Raw genomic sequence first — 18,522 nt, forward strand, 5'->3', positions numbered from 1 at the left:
AAGCCATTCTTTGAGATGGGGAAAACTGTGTGTAATCCTGGCATTGTGAGAGGCTGAGGCAGGAGAATCACAAGTTTAAGCCCAGCCTGATCAACTCAGCAGTTTAGCAGACCCTGTCTCAAAATTTTAAAAATTCAAAACTGGCTAGGGATGTAGTTCAGTACAAAGCCTCAGGGTTCAACTTTCATACAAAAAAAACCCCCCAAAACTCAACACCTTATGTTTTTTACTTTAAAATTCTAGTATGTAATGTTGAACCATTTTTTGAGATGGGAAAAACTGGGGGAAGAAATGCAGCATTCTGCTTTGGCCATATTAAATTTGAGATTCAAGTAGTGAAAGCCATTAGTTAATTGGAGATTTGCATCTAGAACTCAAGGGAGACTAACCCTTGCCCAAGTTAAGTCATTATATAATTGTTAGTTAGGTTTAGGGGAGTGAAGGGAAGGAAGTCCAAGGGGGATAGGAAACCAAATACAGTACTGGTACTTAGAAAACTCATTGTGCGAGTGAGTCCCTTTTCCTGTTGCACTAGTTAGTAAACTATATATAATGGAAATGCCCATAGTAAGATACAAGTCCAACTTATTCAGAGTTATTTCTCACCTATTAAAACAAAATAAGAAAATAGATTTGAATTATTCTGTTAAATAGAGGGTAACACATAGCAATAGCATTGCTGTAAATCAGGAGATAATATTTGCTAATATCCCTGCCTTGATTTATACCTGTCATATTTAATACACAGGTATAATCTGTTTCGATGATATTATTTGAAGTATTAAGTTATAAAATTCTGTACTTTGTAAGTTAGAGGTGTGTATGTGTATAACTTAAGTCATACATATGAACTATAGTTATCAATAAAAAATTGTTGGGAGAATCAGATAGATATTACAACACTATTTGGTGTTAATAACTTGTTTTTTAAACTGGAGTCATTTTCTGGTCTCAATACCACTGTAACTATTAAAATAGAAAATTATTCATGTACAATTATTTTTCCTAGTAAGTCAGTTAATTCCTAGGAAAAGCCATTTATTAAAATACAATTAGATATGATGATGAGAAGCATAATTTTTTCATTAAGCCGTCTTTCCAATTTTGCATTTTTTTTCTCCTTAAATTCTTTTATTGGTACATTTTAGGTATACAATACATTTACATTTATCATTGGGTGCTTGTACCTGTACATGATGTATCTTGGTTCTTATTTTTTTCCCCATTACCTGTGCGCCCTTCACCCCCACCATCCTTCCCTATTTACATAGATTTCGTTTCCATTTTTTTTTCTTTCTCATAATTTTTTCTTTCCTTTCTTTCCTTTCCCTTTCCCCTCCCACCACCTCTACTCCTTTGGACCTTTTCCTATTTCAAAGTATCAATTATTCATTATTAATCCTTTTAATCTTTATTTATACTTTCAGTTTCTCACACTAGAGAAACTATTCGGTATTTACACATGTGTCCTATTTATTTCACTTAAGAGTATGGCCTCAATATGCATCCATTTAGCTATAAATGATTCTAGTTTCTCGTTCATTATCCAAGTTTGCATTTAAAATAGCCTGCTCGGAAAATTTGGTATAGAATAACAGATTAAATAGATAATATGTGTCTGGATGTATGTGTACAACTTGGGGTGTGTGTGTTTGTGTGTATGTGTGATTCTCAGCAAACTTTAAATGAAAACTTTCCCTTTGAATACATCTAGGTATCTTTCTCCTATAAGATCGCCAAAGAGAAAAGGTTCAACTACACGTGGAAATTCTACTGCAAACGCAGAGACACAAGCAACCTCAGCCTTCCAGACTCAGAAGCCATTGAAATCTACCTCCCTTTCCCTCTTTTACAAAAAAGGTGAGTAAATTACTTTCAAGAGCTCAAGATCATGGACTCTAAAACCAGGCTGACTAGGTTCAAATCGTGCCTCTTCTACTTAGAAAGTGTGACCTTAAGCAAGTCATTTAATACCTCTGTGTCTCAGTTTCCTCATCTGTAAAATGGAAAGGATAGTAACAGTAATCTGTCCTATAATAATAATTACATTATAAGGTTTTTGAGATAATTGAGTGAATTAACACATTCACGACTGGGTCGTAATTCAATTGTCTCGCTGCTGGGTGTTTTAAACCACCTGTGGTACATGCATCTGTGGTCCCATGCCTAACTGTACCACTTCTACCAACAGTGGTACAAGCTGCCTGATGAGACAGCCATGCATGTACCAGCAGTGGTTCAAGCTGGTGGGAGCATGTTAATACATATCAAATGATTCCAATAGTGCCTGTTCATTTATTCATAGGGAAAACAGTGGTAGAAGTGAGGGTGCTATTAACATGTTATTGAACAGCATTATGGTTAAAGCAATGTAATGATTTGAAAAATAGCCATTTGTAATTGAACATTTAAAGTAAAGATATTCATTCCTCTTGTTTCTACAGTGTACCGATTAGCATATCTCCGACTAAATACTCTGTGTGCACGCCTTCTGTCTGACCACCCAGAACTAGAGCACATCATCTGGACCCTTTTTCAGCATACACTGCAAAATGAGTATGAGCTGATGAAAGACAGACATTTGGACCAAGTAAGAAATTCAAGCACTTCATATTTTTCTTCCTTCTCATTTGTTAATTATATGTTGGTTTCTTAAGAAGAGGCTAGATTCACATAAGGAGCTAGATTAACCTAGTAGACTTTTTATATGTTCACTTGTTGGCTACCATTTATATTTTTGCTATAACTTTTTAAATTATAGCTTTAGAGTTTAAGAGTGTATTTTACTAACTTAAGGACTTACAGCATTCTTATCTATAAAAATCACTGAAGAACCTGTTTATTATAAGCTTTTTTGTGTGTTGTAATAAGCTAGACTTCATTTTAGTGTAGAAAATGTAGGAGATTTAAAAATCAGTTGGTCTAAAACTGCCTGTTGGATGGATGGATGGAGTTATAACCAGAGTGAATTATCTTTCTTTTTATTCTCTTAAAATGGACTAAAAGGACTATTTGGGGGGGGGTAACAGTTTGTTGATATAATACATATACTGTACAAATCACATTTCAAGTATACAATTCAGTGGTTTTCCTTATATTCACAGATGTGTGCAGCCATCTCCACAATCAGTTTTAGAACATTTTCATCATACCAAAAAGAAACTCCATAACCTTTAGGAGTAAAACTCCTGATTTACCCCTTCAACCTTAGGCAACATTAATGTATTTTCTATTTATATAGATTTCCCTATTCTGAACATTTCATATAAATAGAATCGTATAATTTGTGATCTTTTGTGTTTGGCTTCTTTTACTTAGCATATTTTCAGAATTCATCAATGTTGTAGTTTGTACTTTATTTCTTTTTATTCCCAAATAATATTCTACTATATGTATCTATACAACATTGTGTTTATTGATTGATGTACATTTGTATTGTTTCTGTTTTGGGGCTATTGTGTATAATATTACTATGAACATTCAGGTACAAGATTTTGTGTGGATATATACTTTCCCTTCTCTAAAGGTGTACACCTAGGAGGGAAATTGCTGGGTCAAATGATAACTATGTTTGACTGTTTGAGAAATGACTGGATTATTTTTGAAAGTGTACTAGTTTACATTTCTAACAATAGTGTGTAATGGTGCAGTTTCTCTATATGTTCTCCAAATTATCTTTATTATAGCCATCTTAGTGGATGTGATATATTGTCACATTGTGATTTTGATTTGTATTTGCCTTTTAACTCTTTTTCTGTGTTTATTGTCCATTTTTATATCTTCTTTAGAAAAATATCTGTTAAGATCCTTTATTCATTTTGAAATCAGGTTGTCTCACTGAGATGTTTATATATTCTATACATAAACTCCTTATCCAAGTATATGATTTGCAAATATTTTCTACCATTTTATGAATTGTCATTTTACATTCTTACTGGTATCTTTTCAAGCACAAAAGTTATTCATTTTGATGAAGTCCACTAATCTGTTTTTTCTTTGTTACTGGTGCTTTGATGTTATACCTAAGAAATTGTTGCCAATCTGAAGTTGTTAAGACTTACCCCTGTTTTCCTCCAAAAGTCTTACATATAGGTTTAAATCCATTTTAAGCTATTTTTTTTTGTAGATAATGTGAGATGTGGTCCAACTCCCATTTTTTTGTTGTTGTTGTGGATAATTAGTTATTCAGCACACTTTTTGTTTTGTATGATTTGTTTGTTGTTGTTTGGTATTTTCTGTAGTGCTGGGGATTGAACCATGGGCCTCATACATGCTAAGCAAGCACTCCACTGAGCAATACTTCTAGCCCCTCCTCCATAGCACTACTTCTTTAAAAAGTCTTTTCTTTCCCCGCTGTAAGTTTTTGAAAAATCAATTGATTATAAATTATAAATGTTTATTTCTTGAGTCTCAGTTCTGTTCTCTTGATCTATATAGCTATTCTTTTGCCAGGACAATACTGCATTATTACTGTATTCCAGTTTCAACATTTCTCCTCTGGGAAACACTAAAGAATATGGGTTAAAGTTGGGGTTATTTACAAACCAGACAGTGAGTTCTGAATAATTGAGAGTTGAGTGTTTGTGTTTTGTTTTATTGTGTGTGTGTTTTGTTGGGTTAAGAACTTCACATAGACTTTCAGTACAAGTTCAGGATGGGAGAAAAAAAACTTATAGAAATTAAATTTCCCTCTTTTGAGGCTAAAAGAAAGATGACAGAATGCTTTTAAGAACAAAACCATGTAATGAACATTCTGACTATTTTTAACATCACTTTTATTTACTAGATTATGATGTGTTCTATGTATGGCATATGCAAAGTGAAGAATATAGACCTTAAATTCAAAATCATTGTAACTGCATACAAGGATCTCCCTCATGCTGTTCAGGAGGTAGGTAATCTTTCATGGTAAAATTTATTTGGATAAATTCATATCTATAATACAGATAATTTCAGCCATTAAATCATATATTTTGATCTTATACAAATTGGCAAATTAAAATTTTAATATTATTTATTAATTATTTGTAACTAAAATGGAATTGGAAAGCTAAGGCAAATTATGAAATTATTCAAATCCATACTTTAAGTTAATAAATAATACTATATCCTCCAATGAGTAGGATATTTCTAATAAACTTGACATAATTAGGATATTAAATGTTCTGTTAAGTTACTTTTATTACTCCATAGGGAAAGCCAGTGTAAATGCAGCCTTATAAGAAATAACATCAGTGTAAACACATTTTGTTTCTAGTTATCTGCCTGATAGAGCAGCAGTAGTACTGTAAAATACAGGTGAGTTGTGGGTTATTTTCCAGTTTATCTTTGGAATTTTCCAGAGTAATATAAACCAGGTTATTTTAGCTATGTGTTTGGAATTATTTTCTAAACACAGTCATTTTAATTCTGTACATCTGAGGCATCCTATAAAATATTTGTTTAGCCTGGTGTTGTGACGCAGTCCCATAATCCTGATGCTCCAGGAGGCTGAAGCAGGAGGATCACAAGCTTGAGCCCAGCCTGAGCAACATAGCAACTTAGTGAAACCCTGTCTCAAAATTTTAAAAAGGTTGAGGATGTGAAGAGCCCCTTGGCTCAATCCCAATGTTACAAATAAATAAATAAACAAATAAAATAAAATCCTTGTGCTTTTATATAACTAAAACTTTAGTAGAATCTCGCTGTCAAAAAAATACAGCTTCTCCTGACTGCTTCTTGCAATGGAATAGTATAACTTTTGAACCCTTTACATGAGAGGGATGCAGGGAAGTACAGGGAAGAAAATATCATCTAAACATTGATGGGTAATATTGTTGGCTTTTGTTCAGCTCTGGTCCTTTGAGTCCCAAAATGCCTTTTATTCTGGCAGACTGTCCACTCTTGTCTTTGGGGAGGCCCAGCTGTCTTTGGGGAGGCATCTGCTGCTGCCTGTCTGCTTCTCGGGATCATTTTGTAACCTTTCACTTCTCATAGAGCACCTAGAATCCAAGCCTAGGAAGGCTTTTTCAGGTTATTTTTCCTGTATGATATTGCTTCTTACTAGTTAAAAAGTATTACAAACTATTAAAAAAGAAAATCTAAAGAGAGTCCTTAAATTTATTTAATAAGTGTTTTTCTTATTCTTCCGCAGACATTCAAAAGAGTTTTGATTAGAGAAGAGGAGTATGATTCCATTATAGTATTCTACAACTCAGTTTTCATGCAAAGACTGAAAACAAACATTTTGCAGTATGCTTCCACGAGGGTATGTGGAAAGTATCATCTGAGGAAATCTAATTATAAAGAAATAGATCTCACTGAAACATTAAATAAAATTAATAAAATTAAATTTACTTTCTTGATTTTGCTGTAGCCTCCTACCTTGTCACCAATACCTCACATTCCTCGAAGCCCTTACAAGTTTTCTAGTTCACCCTTACGAATTCCTGGGGGGAACATCTATATATCACCGCTGAAGAGTCCATACAAAATTTCAGAAGGTCTACCAACGCCAACAAAAATGACTCCGAGATCAAGGTTGGTGTTTTCTCTTTAAGGAAGTGATAATAAAAATAAGAGGCAAACATTTTTATCTAAGCATAAAAATGTAAAGCTCTCTTTGTTTTAAATAAGCTAGACTCTTAGATTCTAATTTCCTTATTTATATTTGACATGATAAGAATTTGACACCAAATAAAGTCTATTTACTTGAATGACTTCGCAGATTTAGTCAACTTTCCTTGCTGCTGTGATCTCTTCTTTTGTAAACAGTCTGAGAACCAGTATGGGTATACATTGGGGAAACATTTCTATATTTTTGTAAGTAGCCAGTGTGCTAAACAAAGATTACTCTAGGTTAGCAAATTTTATTCTGTACCTTACTGGATTTCCTATAAATTCTTTCTGTGGACCTGGTCCATTTTACTTGTTATAAAAATGAAGATGACTTGTTAAATGTAAATGACTTTCAATTAAGTCTTTAGAGGTCCATCCTTAATTCTGCCTGTGGCCTTCTTACATTGCCTTGGGCACCATCTCTATTTCTACTTCAGAAGGGTACTGCAGATTAGGGAAATGATGAGTGTGAAACTGTTTTAAATTCTCAGATGAAAGGTTCAGTGCAACTAAAAGTCATTATATTATCTTCCACATCCAACCACAAGTACTCTCTGGCTTTGAAGTTCTTCAATTTACTAATTATATGTTATCATGTGTTATTTGAACCTGACTTTATTTGTATAAAGTAAGAGGCTGTTTAGCTAGTATAGTTAATGTAGCTTCATTTCAGAAATTGTCAGCCCATGTAGTTGTACTGAATGGGCAAAAAAGCAAAGAAGAAAGGGCTGTATTCGATTTTTAAGAAATGTCTGTATGGTACATTTAATGACCTGAGTAATGCATACTTGGGATTAAAATTTCAAACTCTACAGGAAAATATTAAGTAAAAATAATGAAAATATGATGCAGGTGCTCTTGTGTGTCCCTGTAGCTTGCTTTATTTGGTGTTCATGTAGTTGGTTACCTGTGTACTGATATCTACAACTTAGATTATGGGCATCTAAGATGCCATACCATGTCTAAGTACATTCACACAGTCCCAAGCTCCCACATGAAAATGTATATTTAGATACTTTTTTAATGATGATAATTAATCCAAAATATAGTGAATGTAGCTATTTGCTGATCTTAATGACTTTAATTCTGTGTAGTTCTTTAGCAAAAAAGTCACATATCCTAACTGATAAATCATTGATCACACATCAAGAAAGCATCTTAATACTCTTTATGCAACATATTTAATCAAATAGTTAATCAAATATTTTATATGGATAATGACCACTTATCAAGGGAATGGAGGACAATAAAGTCTGTATATCCATGTACCAGTTTCATGTGTATATTTTAAACCTTTATGTTAGGAAATGCTGTTCTTCAGCTTTATTATCAAGAACATAAATTATATGGTTCAAACACAAGATTTGTAGAGATTTCTGATTTAAAGATATATAATAAATAACCTTAATTATAGATCTTTTTTAGAATTCTGATTATTAGTACTATAACTTGAAATTCAAATGAGAAAATGTGAAATAAATTTGATAATTTACCCATTGATTTATGAAGAGTTACTCAGGGGTAAACTTTTACCCTCTATGGCCAATAGCAGAATATGTTCTTACAGACCTAGAATTCTTGCTTTAAAAATCTAAGGGAAGGGTTAGTAGAGAACCTTCTAGCGTGTGCAAGGCCCTAGGTTCCATCCCCAGTATGGAAAAACAAAAAGAAAGGAAACAAAAACCTCTAAGAGGGCTAGGGATATAGCTCAATGGTAGAGCATGTGTTTAGGTCCTGAGTTCAATCCCCAACACCAGGAAAAAAAATACAACAACACTAAGAAACCAGCTGAATGTTTGATTAGGCTAGCACTGTGAGAATAAGCTCCAAATGACTATGACTTATTAGTGGTTGCAGTATATAGAATACCTCCGTTTCAGTGTTTCTCACAGCTCAGGATGATATTTCTACATTCATCTCTGCACATTTACAAAATCTATACATGATTTTCATAACTAATTTGCATTTCATCTTAACTTGACAGAATCCTAGTGTCAATTGGTGAATCATTTGGGGTGAGTATTTTCTTTCTATGAAATACAATTAAAATAACTGGCAATATACAAGTGCTCTTGTGTACCTGTGTATCATCCTTTTTTGGTGTTCTTGTAGGTGGATATCTGTGTACTTATAAAAAAATTAAATATTTCTACAATTTGAATTTTAAATTGTTAGTCAAACACCTTATCCAGTTAAACAGAATTTAGAAGATATCTCTATCTCAGATTTCTTTTTAAATCAGGTTTAATTTCAAATCATACTTAAAATTAGTAGACTTCAAAACTGTTTTCCATTCTTCTAAGATTACATAATGTGTAATAATGTGTGTGTGTGTGTATATATATATATAGCACACATTTATGTGCATATACATATATGTGCACTATTTTTACTCAAAGCATTTCTGACACCAAATTGTGGGGTTTTTTTCTTACACCGCCTATTCTCCAACACTTGACACAAATGGTGTTCTATAATTCATTTTAATTTTGATGCTGATTACCCAGAGTTAGCACCAGACCCCACAAGTTCAAAAGATCAGTCCTACAAGACTTCCCTCACTTCAGACACCAGTCACAAGTGTCAGGTCCCCAGGTTATATCATATATTCATCTGTTTTGGCTAAAAGTCAGGATATTCCTGCAACACCTCTCCCTTTCAGGTTTGGTTATTTCCTACAGTGGCTCACAAAATTCTGGAAAATACTTTCCTTACTATTACAAATATAATAATAAAGGATACAGGTGAGCATGCAGATGAAGAGATATTCAGGTGAGGTCCAGAAGAGTCTCCTGCACAAGAGGTATGTCCCTGTGCACTTACCAACTCTGAAGTTCTTTCAGCCCTGCTGTTGAAAGATTTTAATAGGGTGTGGTTCCTTATGTAGGAATAATTGATTAACTCAATCTCCAGCCCTCTCTTCACCTTGGAGGTTAGGACATAGGTCAAAAAGTATCTTCCTGGCAACCAGCCCCCATCCTGAAGCTATCTGGGGCCCAACAAGCATCACCTGATTAGAACAAAAGGTGATCCTATCACCCTTATCATTCAGGAAGTTCCAGTGGTTTTAGGGGCTCTGTGCCAGAAACTGGGGACAAAGACCAAACATCCAGGAATCTTTACAAAACAGTTTGAAGTTCAGTAATACGAGTATGTTTTGAAATGAGATAATCCAAAATGTAAGCACCATCCAGATATCACCAGCTTGTCCCTAACTACTTGCTTTCTTCTAACACATACACACACATGCATGCACACACACTTTTACTTGTCCTTTCTGTCAGACTTTCAGGATATTCTTTCTGTGGTATATTGATTAAGAATTGATTACATGAGACCCTGGCCCAGTGAAAGTGGAGGGATTATATGGTGGTCTTTTGGAAAGTGACGGCAAAGCTTAGCTTTGAAACCATTATTCCAGGCTAAGAACCCACTATTTTAACTGGCCTTCCATTAATGTCACTATTGGAACATCACTAGTTTAGCAGTCCCATATTCAGTGTGTGTTACTGTTAATATGTGATGCCTTCTCAACTTGCCAAAGAGTTTAGATTCTTACATGATTTAGTGATGACAAAACTTTTAGAGCTTTCAATGATAGAAACAGCCCACTATGGCATGTGTGCCATAGGTTCGCCACCACTGACCTAGGCTTACACTCTATAATGAGAAGACTGCCTGCGTAATTTATTGCTGCAAAACAAATTACTCCTAAAATTAGTGAACATTTCTTATCTTAGGCTCTAGGAGTCAATAATCTGGGAAGGACATAACCACATCCAGCGTTCTTTTCAGTGTTGTGATCAAAGTATCAGCTGGGGCTCTAGTCATATCAAGGCTTGACTGGAAGAGCGTCCACTGATCAACTCATTTATATAGTTCTAGCAGATCCTCCCTGGCTCTTGGCTCAAGCCATCAGCTCCCTGCCACTTTGATTTGTCCAAAGTGCTACTTGCTAATGCATATGGCAGCTTGCTTCCCTCACAGCAAGGACTCCCTGGAAGGGGAGAAGGGAAGGAAAAAAAGGGCAAGATGGAAGTCATAATCTTTTTATAACCTAATACTGAAAATGACATAACATCTCATCACTTTACTTTTATTATCTTGGTTAGAAGCAAGACCATACTAGTCCAGCCCACACTTAAGGCAAAGAGGATCACATTAGGGTGTGAATACCAGGAAGTGGGGATCTCTAGGCATTTGAGAGGCTGCTAACCACACTGTCCCAAAACAAAATAACTGAAGAATATTGTTTGTATGCTAAATGACCAAGTGTTAAAATATTAATTCAGGATAGGCTACAGCTGTCAGGCTTCACAGAAACATGGAACCATAACAAGTAGGGTTGGAGCTGTTTAGATATAAAATAGAGGCATTCAAACATTTTTACTTGCCATAATCTCTAAACTAATTGAGAAAATATTGTATACAATTCCATATTTTAAAGCTGATAGCCAGAAGTTATTAATATGGACACAGGATTTTGTCCTATTGTATATATGATCTAAATATATTTTTAACAAAATATGTATTTTCATTTGATTTCTGGAAAACAAAGCATAAGTGGCAAAGCTAATCCTACTATAAAGTCCACCAGTGAAATCAGATTTAATTTCTTTTTTTTTGGTACTGGGGATCAAATTCGGGACCTTGTGCTTGCGAGGCAGGCGGTGGACCACTGAGCTAACTCTCCAGGCCCCAGATTTAATTTCTATCAGAATGTCTGTCTTCATTTTTTTTTAGTCCAAGTAAGCACATTAATATACATCCCTGAGACAGCCACTCTGGTTCTAAAACAGATAGCTAACAAATAGAATTTTTCCACATATTTGTCCATTGGATAAGATAAGGTCGTGTACCCACTTTAGTGGTTTTTACCAAATCATTTTTGCTTTGCTGTGACATATTGCCCCTCAGGTGTTATCTCAAATCATCTTCAGTAATACTGCCTGGACTCAAATCCTGAAGTTTTTGGATATTTGATTTTTTAATTTAAAACACTTTTTGAACTAGCAGCATTTCAACCAATCCCATATCAGTGGTGGTTTGTAATATATAAATTATATGACTTGTCAACATAATACCCATAAAGTGAATCAAAAATTAGTATTAAGTGAACACATTGTCTATTACCAAATTCTTGTGACTGTCTCATTGTATAAGACCCTAAGAAAATTGTCAAAGCTGGGCACGGTGGCATATGCCTGTAATTCCAGCACTCTGGGAGGCTGAGACAGGAGGATCAGAAGTATGTAGCCCTGTTTGTGTAACATAGTGACTTAGAGAGACCATGTGTCAAAATAAAAAATAAAAAGGATTGGAGAGTTAGCTCAGTATGAAGGCTCTGGGTTTAATTCCTGGTCTGTCCCCTCCCTGCTAAAAACAAGATTCCAGACAGCTGACCCAGCTTTGTTGCATTCTGGGAAAGAGCCCTGTTTTAGGTGCAGTATCTAACAGTGAAGAGTCAGGACTTTCAGAGTAGTAGGCAGAGGTGTTAGAGGAAGGTAGGTGCATCAAGGGAAAAGACAGGGATTTTAAAGAAGAGGGCAGAACTGGTATAGTAGTTCTGATTTTGAAATTTTTGAAACTGCTTATTTGGTTCACTGAAGCAGAAAGTTAAAGTAAAGAGATAACTTCTGCCTGATTTGTGACATACCTCAAAGCACAATTTATGGTTGTTAACTTCAAAATGCTGGCATTTAATTTAAAATAAAGACCTCTGTAATTTGTAGACTTCTGAGAAGTTCCAGAAAATAAATCAGATGGTAGGTAATAGTGACCGTGTACTCAAAAGAAGTGCTGAAGGAAGCAATCCTCCTAAACCACTGAAAAAACTACGCTTTGACATCGAAGGATCAGATGAAGCAGACGGAAGGTAGGAACCATCCTAAAATGTTTCTCAGTAGCTGAGCTGGTCATCGGTAGAGTTCAGCGTCTCAGCACTGACTCCAACCAGTCCTTTTCATGCCAATTTTACATGGAAGTTGTAATGGCTCCAAACAATAGCTATGAAAGTAGCCTAAAGTTGAAAGCACTGTAAAAATCATATATAGTACCATCTATTGAAACTCAATGTAAATATCAGATCTTAAAAATCTAGTGTTTTTTACAAGACTATTGATAAAATTTTAACACTAAATTTAAAAATGCTCCTGAAAATATTAGCTACTGTGTTTATAAGAACTCATGAAAAAAATATATAGGATAATAAATTCATGACTTTAGATTGTCAGTTTATAAGCTTATAAAAGCTCCTCACTAGAGAAGTAACATAAAATATTGAAAATGCCATAGTTATTAGAAATTTGAGTTTTTCATTTATACATAGACATAGAAAACATAAAAACATTATGCTTTTTTTTCCATCTGCAGTAAACATCTTCCAGGCGAGTCTAAATTTCAACAGAAACTAGCAGAAATGAGTAAGTACCACCATTTCCACCTTATGTAAATGAAAGAAGTCATTGTTTTCATTGCAGAAAAGCCTTGTACCTTTATAAAAGACCACACACATAATTCCTTCAAGTAGCAGACTTGTTTATGCATTTATTTTTATTAGTACGTTTGCAGTACCTGATGTTTACATACCTTGCATGAAATTGGTACATGTACAAAACACATCTTAACTCCTTTTTTTACCCCCTTTCCCTTCTCTTTTTCCTCCTTCCCTCCATCTCTTGATCTCCTTCCCATTTGTTGTTTTGGGGTTTGTTTTTTTTTTGATCCTGGGGATCAAACTCGGGACCTTGCACTTACGAGGCAGGTGGTGGCACCACTGAGCTAAATCCCCAGCCCTCCTTCCCATTTGAGAGAGTTCTAGCTCCGTATTTCCTTTTATCTTTTATTTTCCTTTTTATTTATAATTTAGGTTTCTCATATAAGAGAAACCATGTGATATTTAAACTTGTATGTCTGATTTATTTCACTTAAGATCATGGTCTCAAAGTGCATCCATTTTCATACAAATGCCTCAGGTTTATCCTTCTTAATGGCAGAGTAGTACTCCATGGTGTATAAATACTATATTTTCTTTATTCATCTGTTGATGGACATATAGGCTGCTTCTTTCAAGTAGCAGACTTGCTTAGGCATTTAAAATATAATTCAATCAAGAGTATATTATTTACCTCATACATTTGTAGATAAGATGTGTGCTGCAAAGAGAAGGTCATCATGACCCTTTCTACAGTCTTCTATGCAGAAAGACTAAGAAGTGAAACATTGCCTGACTGCATCTTCAGTGCAATGGATATGGTCAGAAGATACCAGTCTGAGTCAGCAGAAATATATTGGAGAGCTCTTTCACAGCGTGAGGTACAGGGAAAGGCTATCATCTCTAAATATCCTCACTTTTATTTAAAGAATAATTTTTTATTCTGCTATTGTTGAGTTTTCTTAATTTGCACAACTTAAAACATTTTGAAATAAAAGTTTTCTAGATAGCTGGGCTTGGTGGTGCATGCCAGCACTCAGGAGGTTGAGGCAGGAGGATCAGAAGTTTGAGGCCAGCCTGGGCTACATAGTCAGACTCTCTCAAAAATAAGCAAACCAAAAGAACAACACAACAAAGTTTTCTATTACCAGAGAATAGAATTTTGATTAAGAACCCCAAGTCATTTTGCAAGTTTCAGAGTGATCTAAATCTGCAATGTTGGGCTGGGAGTCTCACTCAGTGGTAGTTTTATAGCTTGCTCCAAGCTTTGGGTCTGATCCCCAGCACCACACACACACACAAAAAATTGCAGTGTTAGAACAGATGGAATTCTATCATAAGCTATTCTGAGACTGTAAAAAAATTAAGCCAAGTATAGTAATAGATGAGAAGCAGCGCAGGAAAGAGAAATGTTTGTTGACTGCTACTAGGTTGTCTTAGGTATGTTCCTACGATAGCAAGTACAATTCCTGATATCTGGTGCCAGATCCAATAATATGGTAGGAAAGGGAACCGGGACTTGGAAAGAAAAAAATATTTAGGAAATGAATGGTGTTAAAACTATCATTATAGGTCCCAGGTCAAATCGGTACCAATTAATTTGTAAGGAGAGGCTTTCAACTCATTTTTGTAGATTCTAACTTTGAAATATAAACTATTTAAAAGAATGCTTTTGGTTGATATTTTTCAAAGTTGCTACTGTGTTACAGTTAAAACTAAATATACCAAGCATTTAAAATTTTAGATTTTTTTATTAACTAATATATTCTTATTTTAACTTTTCAATAGTTACAGCTTTCCTCCCAGTACATGAAAATAGACAAGATGCCCATAACCAAAATTAGACCTTGTAGACATTTGGAAGCATTTTGGAGCCCACAGACATGCATTTCAAAAGGAGCAGAAAGCTGTAAAAACATGTATATTTTCTTAGAGAAAAGTTCAATGTGCCTGTAGTCAGTGTATTTCCTGTGACACACTTAGGTGTAATGCTGAGTTTCTTATGCCAGGCCAAAGTTTAGGGCCTACATGTAGCTGGAAAATTGGGGGCAAGTGGTGGAAGTTTCAACTCCTGAGGCTAATGCATTCTCCAAGATACTCTGTTTGCCTAAAAATTGGCATTTAAGAAAGATCATCATAGAGTGCTAATTGTATGGTGGTCGAGTAGAAGGGGTGAAGGGACTATTGGCTTTTTTCTTTTCCAAATCTGTATTTCCTTCCTTCCTGCCTGCCTCCCTCCCTGTCTTGTCTGTCTCTTTCTTTCTTCCCTTCTTTTTCTTTTTCTTTCTTTCACTCCTTCCTTCTCTTCCTTATTCCCCCCTTCTCCCCTCTCCCCTGCTGTTGAGTTATACCACCTGCCCACCCCTAAAGTCAATAATTTTTACTTAAAATAAGTAAGTGTTTTGGTTTTGTCCATATTATAATTAATAATTATTTAAAAATTTTACATGCTCAATTTAATTTTTCAGTACCTGTAAGCCATATCCAAACACAAGGGAATCCCTAGCTTTGTAGAGAATACCACCACTTACTTTGGCAGACCCAGTAGCCCATGGTTCTAGTCTGTTCAAACGCATGAGACTTACACTCATCATCTGTGGAACAGTGTTCTGCAAAGTGGGGAAGGGGACTATGCAGACCAGTTGGGGGAGTGCATAAAGAAAATATGAGAAGTTCTGTTTATTTTAATCTCATCTCATTTTAATATTAAGGGTATGTGTTTTATAATTTATGCACATATACAGTACTGACAACTTTGGGTGGTACATGCTTGGAAAAAATTTTACTGACAGGGAAATAAGATTAAAAAATTTTGGAGGCCACTGCTTGTGTAAAGTCTGCACTCCATCAATTTGACATAAGTATGATATGTTTGGCAGCCCCATGCCAACTTACACAGTACCATCAATGCTATTAACAATTCTTCATCCCTTTCCAGCATCTACTAGAACACGAATGCAAAAACAGAAAATGAATGACAGCATGGATACCTCAAACAAGGAAGAAAAGTGAGGATCTCAGGACCATGGTTGACACTGTATACACCTCTTGCTGCATTGTCTCTCACAGATGTGACTGTAATTTTCCCAGGTTCACAGCCACATGTAGTATCTCCAGCTCTTTTTGTAGAAATAAAACGTGAGATGCAAGTTGGATATTTGTGTGGGTAATTCCTAAGCTACTTTAAATGTTGTAGTCAATGGTATATTCATGTTGTTGTACAAGATTGAAAATCTTGTGTAAATCTTGCCATTTAAAAAATTATAGCAGATAATGTTTGCATTTCTAAAACAAAGTAAAATTGCTGTGCTTGAAGAATAGTTAAGGCTGTCTCTGGAGTGAGAGTCCTAACTCATACTTGTCTACTTTGCCTTCCCTGTAGCATACATGTGATGTTTGCTCTTGTTTTTATTAATTTATATGTATATTTTTTAATTTAACATGAACACCCTTAGAAACTGTGTCCTGTCTTCCAACTGCAATTTGCCCATTCACCCAAATTAACCTGAACTCTTCTCCTGAAACAGATTATTGTTAGAAACTGTGAGAAAAATTACTAATTTTTACACATTTAGATTTTATTTTAGTATTGGAATCTCATGTACTCTGTGCTTGTTTTAAAAGTTGCTTGTAAGTACAAGCAAAAAATATAAACATGATACTGTCGTACTACTGACACAGTTTTCATACCTCAGAACTTGCAAGAACTTATTCTTTCATCCAACTCTGCTTTAAAATGAGGATTATTAATAATACCCTTGGTTTTTTTCCATTGAGATCTCTGAATATATAAGTACCCATCTAGTACTTGAAAAATAGTGTCTTGTGAGAGCTTTGCTGCAGAGGACCCTAATACAGTATATCCCAAGTGCACTTTGTATATGTTTCTGGGTCCTTAAGAATCAAGATATAAATTAATCTGCCTTCCTAAATTTTGGAAGATTTGTATTTTCTCTGGAACGGTACATGTCTTCCATGTATCTTTTGAACTGGCAGTTACCTATTTATCTTCTATTTTAAGTGGGTATGGTCTAACACTGGCATGTTCAAAGCCACCTTATGTTTAGTTCAACATTGCAAGTAGGCAAAAGTCTTTGTAAGTTAGGCATTAATGTTTCTGAGTTTATGCAAAAGCTTCAAAATATCCACATTAGAAAAAGAGGCACTTCCCTTCCTCTCCTGCACCTAAAGGTGTATTTAAACTATCTTGTATGATTAACTTATTTAGAGAATGTATAATTTAAAATAGGTGGTATTTAAGGTAGCATCAGCTAGCAGTTAGGAAAATCACTTTGTCTAAAGCCATAGTTCTTTTTAAAAAGAAATCTGGCCTCATTTGTTAGGAAACTATTTTTTGCCCAGTTGAGTTTCAAACAATCTTTAGACAGTTATCTTGATAACAAAGGCACTAGAAAGTTTTACCCAGCTTCTTCATTAATTTTTGCATGAATATCATACAAGTCAGTTAGTTGTTAGGTCAAGGGCATACCATACTTCCGGGTTTTTTGCTAGTAAGTTCACATTAGAATTAGTGACAAATTTAGGTATTTCAGATATCATGTATTCAGATTTCTTAAGGCTTCAAATAATGGTATATTGCTTTTTTTGTACTGGTTAAAACTGTAATTTAAAATTGCTATGTTACTATTTTCTACAATTAATAGTTTGTCTATTTTAAAATAAATTAGTTTAAGAGTTTTAATGGTCTGGTGTGATTTTTGTATTCAGTGTAGTATTGTTCCCTACTGGATGTAAACTCTCTTAGTATCTCATCCACTCTTAGTCTTTAATGGATGATCTGATTGATGATAATGTATTTCTTTCTTTCTGCAATGTTTGTTCCTGAAGAAAGGCGGATAGGATAAAGCAGGAAAAGTAGGCATATATCAGTAGGATGCACTCGTTTTGGATGGGACTCTTACATATAGTTCTCAAGTCAAAATCAAGCAGCCTTAATGACACTATAAACATATTTAGGAGACAAACAAAATTTATCATTTTTGGCAATTAATTTAGCATTCTGGTGATATAATGCTGACTGTAATAAATGAGACAAGTCCAACTGATATATTTATTTTTTATTAGTTTTCTGGCACAGATGGTAGATAGGAAGATCCTACATTCTAGTTCTATTATTATCTGGATGATTTCATAGAAACTTGCTTTTAGAATGATTATTTTGTTCCTCATTTCGGGGCCAATATAGTGTACACAACATGAATCTACAGAATTTTCCTTTATACTAAATAGATTTTTACAGGACAGCTTGAAAGTTTATCTTTGGAAATGCTGTATTAAATTTCTACCACAAGTATAGCTTCTTAAATAGAAATATATTGCTGTGCTGCAGTTTGGATGTAAAACATTCTCCAAAGGCCCACTGCTGAAGGCTTGGTCCCCAGAGTGACACTGTTGGGAGGTGGTAAGACCTTTAATGGATGAAGTCTAGCTGGGCACAGTGGCACATCCCTGTAATCCTAGATACTCAGGAG

At 34.8% G+C, this 18,522-nt stretch overlaps 1 protein-coding gene across 1 annotated transcript in view; it reads left to right on the forward strand.

The window, feature by feature from the left end:
* Rb1 (RB transcriptional corepressor 1) overlaps window positions 1-17,732 on the forward strand; it is a 166,241-nt gene extending 148,509 nt beyond the window's left edge. The window contains exons 19-27 of the mRNA XM_004844186.4: window positions 1,715-1,860; window positions 2,445-2,590; window positions 4,787-4,891; window positions 6,134-6,247; window positions 6,356-6,519; window positions 8,582-8,612; window positions 12,330-12,472; window positions 12,970-13,019; window positions 15,969-17,732. Of these exons, the coding sequence (XP_004844243.1) occupies window positions 1,715-1,860; window positions 2,445-2,590; window positions 4,787-4,891; window positions 6,134-6,247; window positions 6,356-6,519; window positions 8,582-8,612; window positions 12,330-12,472; window positions 12,970-13,019; window positions 15,969-16,042 (973 nt within the window). The 3' untranslated portion in view covers window positions 16,043-17,732. The remainder of the gene's footprint in view (window positions 1-1,714; window positions 1,861-2,444; window positions 2,591-4,786; window positions 4,892-6,133; window positions 6,248-6,355; window positions 6,520-8,581; window positions 8,613-12,329; window positions 12,473-12,969; window positions 13,020-15,968) is intronic.
* The last annotated feature ends 790 nt before the right edge of the window (window positions 17,733-18,522 follow it).

This window comes from Heterocephalus glaber, unplaced genomic scaffold, assembly GCF_053883595.1.
Source record: "Heterocephalus glaber isolate CG9 unplaced genomic scaffold, H.glaber_assembly_v1.0 deba00001666, whole genome shotgun sequence".
NCBI classification, from domain to species: Eukaryota; Metazoa; Chordata; class Mammalia; order Rodentia; family Bathyergidae; genus Heterocephalus; species Heterocephalus glaber.